General features: G+C 35.7%; 1 protein-coding gene across 2 annotated transcripts; it reads left to right on the top strand.

Annotated features, from left to right (window-relative positions):
• Window positions 1–1122: 1122 nt before the first annotated feature.
• LOC112758866 (histone-lysine N-methyltransferase ATX3) lies at window positions 1123–6675 on the top strand. 2 transcript variants are annotated; one of them, XM_025807652.3, is made up of 23 exons: window positions 1123–1803; window positions 1883–1938; window positions 2036–2213; window positions 2365–2463; window positions 2562–2630; window positions 2715–2783; window positions 2908–2999; window positions 3082–3174; window positions 3260–3395; window positions 3466–3532; window positions 3656–3755; window positions 3868–3992; window positions 4238–4383; window positions 4513–4617; window positions 4704–4768; window positions 4866–5070; window positions 5217–5300; window positions 5415–5462; window positions 5573–5662; window positions 5759–5845; window positions 5951–6025; window positions 6116–6203; window positions 6301–6675. In XM_025807652.3, exons 1-23 carry the CDS (start codon window positions 1285–1287, stop codon window positions 6384–6386), a joined length of 2682 nt encoding a protein of 893 aa, XP_025663437.1. In that variant the 5' UTR covers window positions 1123–1284; the 3' UTR covers window positions 6387–6675. The 2 variants fall into 2 exon arrangements, with proteins under 2 accessions (XP_025663437.1, XP_025663435.1); XM_025807650.3 differs by having other exon boundaries at window positions 6116–6216.
• Window positions 6676–7533: the final 858 nt, after the last annotated feature.

Raw genomic sequence — 7533 nt, 5'->3', positions numbered from 1 at the left:
TTGTGGTACATTCTGAATTTAAATAAGATGTACTTTTAGGTTGAACTTGTTTTAAACTGAGTTTATTTGTATATCGTCATCATTAAAGAATTTCGATACATTATGGATTATTTGAACTGTTATACATATAAAAAAAAGACAATGACGATGACAATAACAATAATGAAAGAAAAAAATGAGGAAAAAGGAGGAGAAGAAAAAGCAGCATAGCTTATTTTTTAAGTGTGTTAAAAGTCATCCAAATTGTTTGGCACAAACTGCTTGTCAATATCATAGAGAAATTAAAAAAACACCGAAAACTGTTTTTGATTTTTTTTTTGTGACTAAAAAAAAAACTGTTTTTGATTAAACCAAAATATTTTTTCAAATGTACCGAAACTAGGAACAAAAACAAATTCAATGAAAAAAAAATTCAAAATTATACATTACATTCAAATTCAAACTTTCAACCATGAACGCCAATTTTCTCGACCAAAAACAAAATTATTTAACTATAGGAGTATCAAAAATTAATAAACTACATTAACGAGCTTTGAACAAAACCTCATCCACTTGATTCGTTTCAAAACAATAATCCAATTCGCCCTAGTTCAACTGACAGTATAAACTTGCATAATTCATTCTCTTTGAAAACAAAATATCTGTTTAAATTTGATTTCACAGCTTGTTTTAAAAAAAATTAATCTAAATATTCAAATCAAATCAAAGAACATTGATCGTGAACGAAGAGAATGCAAAGAACGAAAAAAACACAAAAAATGTAGAAAATACTGCAATAATAAAAAGAAAAAACGAAATCTACGTAGAAAAGAGAGTTATATATAATCATGCATCAAGTCAAAAGGTTGTTAGAGATAATGGGAATTAAGTTATAATAACTTGGTTGGTTAAATCATTTGGGCACAGAAGTTTATAATTTATTGTATTTGATATTTCTGGTAACAGATAACACATCAAATGTCATAGCAATCAGAATTCAGAAACTGGTGACGCCGTTTTTTTTTAAGAAAAAAATACCTTAATTAGTAATTAATAATGAGAAAGAGAAAAATACAAAAAGAAGAAAAGCGTGGTGGTGTAAAGTGTAGTAGTGCATTGGGGGAGAGAATACCGATTGTAAGTGGCGCCAAAAATATTTACAAATGGCGGTCTCCTCAAAAATTGGGATTAGATCGGACTGGAGTCTTCGTCTTTCCAAACTCGTCAACCTCCCTTCCTTTAATTCATTCTTTGTACATCTCTCTCTCTCTCTCTCTCTCTCTCCAAATTGAAGGTTGAACAAAGATGATAATAAAGCGCAATTTGAAAACCGGAATCCATACCCTCAAATGCTGTAGTAAGCTAGCAGAATCCAAGAAGCGCAAGCTCGATCAAGTTTACACTCAACCCACTCCAACGCCACCTGCTGAGCTCAATCATGATCCAGTGCGCTCACCCCCACGCCGCACTAGGATTCTTCCCTCCAGGTTCAGCGATTCTGTTCTTGACACCTGGACACATCACTGTGATTCGGACTACCACCACTGTCTCAATTCAGTTAAGACGGTTAAAACAAGCGTTAACGGAATCCGTTCTACTCTCCTCAAAACTGAGATTAACTGCAGAAAGAGGAAGGACGTGTACAAGCTCGACGAATTTGTGTTGGGTGACATAGTTTGGGCAAAATGCGGCAAGAGCTACCCGCCTTGGCCTGCTCTCGTTATTGATCCTCTCTTGCAAGCTCCCAAATCCGTCCTCAGCCGCTGCATTCCCGGCGCGATTTGCGTTATGTTCTTTGGCTATTCCAAAAGCGGAAAGCAGCGGGTAATGTTTCTCCCTAGTGTCTTACTCTGTGATTCTGAATTTGAGTCCTTCGGATCTAAAGCAATTGTCATGTGTATAGGATTATGCATGGGCGAAGCAGGGAATGTTATTCCCCTTCTTGGAGTTCATGGATAGGTGTGTTGGTGTTTGTTAACCATTGTTGGATTTGGATGCAGTTCGTTTCTTGTAAAAAACATTCGCCATTTACTCATTGAAATTTGTCTGCATTTAGATTCCAGGGGCAGACTCAGTTGTACAAGAGCAAGACAAGTGAGTTTCAAATGGCTATGGAGGAGGCCATGTTGGCGGAAGATGGAATTCTGGACACACAATTGCTACCCGAGCAAATTGGCGAGCATATGAAAGGTGCAGGTTCCAATGCTGAGCAAGACCATTACAGCCAATGCCAGGTGATATTCATTTCTTCCATTTTGTGCTGCATATCTCCATGACTAATTATGAGACCATGTTTCAAAGCTTCATTTAGTAGTATTGTGATAATTGATGACTGAGTCTACCCTGCATTAGTCAAAATCAATCTTAGTAGTTCTGTTTCTGTAGGATGCGATATCCTGTGCTGGGTGCGGTTTGATGTTGCGGGTTAAACCCAAGAAGAAGATGAAGGATTCACCTCTACCTTATTGTAAACACTGTGATAAGGTTTTTCCGTTCGCTCATTTGACATGTTTTTACTTTCTTGACTATATTAATTTATGACAGCCAACTAATTTTCAATGTTTTTGGTTGTCTCCTCACAGTTACAAAAATCAAAACAATATTGCGGCATTTGCAAGAAGATTTGGCACCACTCGGATGGTGGGAATTGGGTGAGATTATCTGCCTTCTAATTTTGCTTCTGTTTGAATTAGAGTATTTTATTTTCAATAATTAATCCAAATTTTGACAATTAGGTATGCTGTGATGGTTGTAATGTTTGGGTGCATGCTGAATGTGACAAAATTTCCAGCAAACTTCTCAAGGTATCATATCATGGTTAACTTAGCGCCTTTTGTCTCTTTCACCTCTGTCTTGCGGGTTGGTTGGTTTCCCAACTCCCTAGTTCACAAATATTTGGAAGATAAAATGATTGATTTCTGGATGCAGGATTTGGAAAATATGGATTACTATTGCCCAGACTGCAAGGGAAAGTTCAATTATAAATTAACATCACCTCAAATCTACAAGTCAAAAGTAAAGTATGTAATTATTATTTGTTGCTCCCTTCACCCATTTGTTTATGGTCATTCAGTGTTTTAGGAATAATGTTATTTGGGACAGATCAACAGAGAGTAGCAAAAAACCTGAAATACCTGAAGAGCTAGCGGTGGTATGCAATGACATGAAAGGAATTTACCTTCCAAAGCTTCATTTGTAAGCCCCCAGCAGTTTTTTATCTTAGCTAATCTAAGCGACTTCCAAATTTCATTGAATTTCATGTTATTGTTTTTTATTGCAGGGTTATGTGCAAGTGCAGCTCTTGCGGTACAAGAAAGTATAATCTTCCTGAATGGGAACGACATTCAGGATGCAAAGCCAAAAAATGGAAACATACTGTGAAAGTGGAAAGCACAATGCTACCGCTAATAAAATGGGTTTGTACCAGTTTTGCTACTTTTTTTTGGGTTTTTTTTTTTTTGTGGTTGACATTTAATGTTTTTTCAGATCACCAAACACAATTCACGAGCTGGAGCTCGCCTGGATCAGCAGCAGTTGATTTCCTTCTTGCAAGGTAAATGTTTATTTCATGCGGACTTCTGTATAATGAAGCCTTCAAGTGTCATGGTTAGTTACGGTCATGTATATTGCCTTTAATAAAGACAAAAATTTACTTCACTTTACCTTATTTTCACAGAGCAGTACGAGCCAGTTTATGCAAAATGGACTACAGAAAGATGTGCCATTTGTAGATGGGTTGAAGACTGGGATGACAACAAAATTATTATCTGTAACAGGTGTTTTCATCATAGTTGATATTCTTTACCAGCACTGTCATGATTGTTTTCTTACTTAGGAGAATTGAAGGGAAGAAAACTGAATTATTCTGTTCACGTGTTCATTGTGCAGGTGTCAAATTGCTGTCCATCAAGAATGCTACGGGGCAAAGAATGTTAAGGATTTTACTTCTTGGGTTTGTAGAGTCTGTGAAACTCCTGACATTGAGAGAGAGTGTTGCCTCTGTCCAGTTAAAGGCATGTCAATTACCATTTCATTTTCTTCTTTCCAAAATCAGACAATTTTCATTCCTATTTGAAATTCACCAAGAGATGCTCTCCATTTTGTCTTATAAGCTTCATGTAATATTCATTATGATTGTGTATGAAGTCTTAAATTGTGTCCATAATGAGATTTTTGCTTTGCAAATTTTATATGTGATGATCAACTTCGCCATCCAACGCTAATAAGCTTTTATGATATTGTTGGAAACATTCTGCAGGTGGTGCTCTTAAGCCAACCGATGTGGACATGTTGTGGGTTCACGTAACATGTGCTTGGTTTCAGCAGGAAGTTCTTTTCAGAAACCACGAGGCGATGGAACCAGCCGTTGGAATCCTTAAAATTCCTCCTGAATCCTTTCTTAAGGTAAAATATTGGAATATAGGGTAAAAGAGGTTGTTATTGAATATTTGAATTATTTTACTCTCTTATTTTTCCGTGCTCTTAGTATCAGACTTTCAGTACTGAAGTGCTTGTTGTCTTCTTTGGATGCAGACTTGCGTGATATGTAAACAAAGTCATGGTTCGTGTACAAATTGTTGCAAGTGTGCAACATATTTTCATGTTATGTGTGCCTCAAGAATGGGATATAGCATGGAAGTAGGTTTCAGGGTTCTTTTATTTGTCAAGAATGGGATATGGAATTATACTATATGTTAATAACTTGATGTTGTTAAAATTGACAGTTGCATTCTGTTGAGAAGAATGGAAAACAAAAAACACAGAAGCTAATTTATTGTAAATTTCACAGGTTTGAGATTTATCCACTAAATTACACATAGTATTTGTTACTACATGTAGTTTTCGTTTTTGAAATACTAATGCTTTTTACCTTGATTTTGTTGCAGGGTGCCAAAGCCAGAGGCAGTACTAGTTGTACATACAGATGAGGGAGTATTCTCTCAAAATAAGGAGGGATGCTATAAGGGATCAAATCTCGTTTCCTCATCCAACAATATTGAACTCCTTGTTGATTCCTCAAAATCTCATAGTTATGAGGTTGAGCCACTCTCTGCTGCCAGGTGTCGTGTCTACGTAAGGTCTTCCAAGAAGGTAATGATTCAGAACATAATGTTTGACTTATCATAATACTAACATCTAATGATAAATATTGTCTTGCATGCCATTCATCTTATCTAAATAATACATAAAAGTAATGCAATATTTTTTACATTATATAATTTATTTGATATTGGCAGAGCAATACTGTCCCAGTAATGCACTTGCTTGGGGGTCCAAATCTCCATTCTTTAGATGCTATAGCTAAACTGGCCAGCAACGAGGTAATCTGCAAGCATATTAGATTGGTTGCTCTTGAAATTTAAAAATGTGCTAGCTTTCTTTCTTTTTATTTTGAGCAAAATGAAAATCTGAAGTCTGAACTTCTTGGATGATAGGATGCTGAAGCATTTTCTTCTCTAAAAGAACGTCTTCACCATTTACAGGTTAGTTAACCTCTCCGTTTGCTAGGGTTCAAGCTACTTTTCCTTATCCTAATTATTAATTCATACTTCAGAGCCTTATCTTGTGATTTTTGAATGCTTTGTGGTTTCAGAAAACTGAAAGCAGTAGAGTTTGCTTAGGAAAATCGGGTGTCCATGGATGGGGCCTCTTTGCTCGAAGAGAATTACAAGAAGGAGAAATGGTAATTATCAGGAGAAATAGGGCCTCTCCATTTAAGTGCATAACATATGTTTACACGAAGTTTCTTCTCTAACATTCTTTATACGTGTTTTTTCAGGTTGTTGAGTACCGTGGCGAGCATGTTAGGCGCAGTGTTGCTGATCTGAGGGAAGCTAAGTATCGTTTAGAAGGCAAAGATTGTTATGTGAGTTTTCTTCTCCTTCTAAGATATATCTTTATATGTTGTTCATTTCTAATTTTTGCCTTAGTTATTTAAATGATTGATTTTAACTGAAATGAAAATATGCAGCTGTTCAAGATTAGTGAGGACGTGGTAATCGACGCAACTGAAAAGGGCAATATTGCACGTTTGATAAACCATTCTGTAAGTTACTTGTACATTCTTGTGATGCCAACAGAGAGAAGAAACAATGAAAACTTATGTTTAGTGGGGTATTATATGTGAATTATACAGTGCAACCCGAACTGCTATGCAAGGATAATGAGTCTGAATGATCAAGAGAGTCGGATTGTTCTTATTGCCAAGACCGATCTTTCTGCGGGTGAAGAATTAACGTGCGGTTTGTTTTGTTGAATGTGCGGAATGAATTACAGCTATTTTCTTACTCTTTCTTTTTATAACTCTGAATGTTGAAACAGGTATGATTACTTGTTCGATCCAGATGAGAGGAATGAACTCAAAGTTCCCTGCCGATGTGGAGCCCCCAATTGTAGAAAGTTTATGAACTAACTTCAGATTGTTTGTGCATGCATGTGGAGCAATTGCAGTTACCTTGGAGGAAATAATACCCTCTACGATTTTGCAATTCTTTTAATTATTTTTCACAAATTCAATGTAGTTTATATAGTTGTGTTGTACAATAATAATAAGGGGAAAGTTTATCAGCCATGAACTGGATTCACTTTTTGTAATTTGTCACATTGTTCTTGTATACTGTATTCAATCCATCTGACAATTGGAAAGCAATATTGATTTATTAACTTGTACAAAGGAAAATGCGATGTTGTGGTCAACAGGGCAAGCATTGATTCTGCTTTATCTATTTAGACAGCCTTTGGTTAAATTTGACAATTACGGCGGGAGTCAGATCCAGACACGTGGCTATTGAGGACGATCAATATAGGCACTTTTACAATTACACTTTACAGAGAAACTAAAATGAGATCCGCGCATCGCGCGGTGTTACAGCTGAAAAAAAAAAAAAAAAAGAAGGTGGGGCACGTGAAAAGTACGTGATCCCATAAATTCCTTTGGATTTGGATCTTCTAAAGTTTGATTTCACTTTAGAAAGTAAAGTTTGATTTTCTACCATTGAATATTTTTTCTTTCATATTTATTCTTGGTTCCACCTATGAAATTAATGGTGAGAGATCACACTTTACTCTCTAAAGTGAAATTCAAATTTTAAAGGGTCCAAATCCAATCTCCTTTAATCCCCTTTATTTTCTCGAAGAAAGCTCCCGAACCCACCCTTTCTCCTTCCTTTCTCAATCTCATCTCTCTCCTTTCTCATCTCTCCTATTTTCCTAATTTCTTCCATCTTCTCATCTTTTCTTCTTGTAATTACATACCATTATTAAACTCATCTCTATCATCTTGTTTCCTTTTCTTTTTCTACTCCATCTCTATTTGTTCAAAATCTCATTTTCTCAAAACCTCCAAATCATATAATTTCAATTTAATGATGAGTTCCGTTTATTATTGAAACTTCAAGGTAACTCTGACTCAATAATTAACCATATCCCTACTTTTTGTCATCTCTATATTTATGGGTATGTATAAATTCGAATTAGGGTTAGAAAATTGGAGCTTCTATCAATTTGAGTAAGATTTTGTTAATTGACAACCTTGTTAGCTTACAAATATTATTA

This window comes from Arachis hypogaea, chromosome 16 (assembly GCF_003086295.3).
Source record: "Arachis hypogaea cultivar Tifrunner chromosome 16, arahy.Tifrunner.gnm2.J5K5, whole genome shotgun sequence".
Classification (NCBI taxonomy): domain Eukaryota; kingdom Viridiplantae; phylum Streptophyta; class Magnoliopsida; order Fabales; family Fabaceae; genus Arachis; species Arachis hypogaea.
This window is presented reverse-complemented; position numbering and strand designations above follow the sequence as displayed.

Bases quoted from the DNA above. Each gene is read 5' to 3' on its own strand.
- LOC112758866 (XM_025807650.3), top strand. From the start codon at position 1,285: ATGATAATAAAGCGCAATTTGAAAACCGGAATCCATACCCTCAAATGC. The intron at 2,214-2,364 runs GTGATATTCATT...CTGTTTCTGTAG, and splicing joins ACCATTACAGCCAATGCCAG to GATGCGATATCCTGTGCTGG. The intron at 3,756-3,867 runs GTGTTTTCATCA...TTCATTGTGCAG, and splicing joins AAAATTATTATCTGTAACAG to GTGTCAAATTGCTGTCCATC.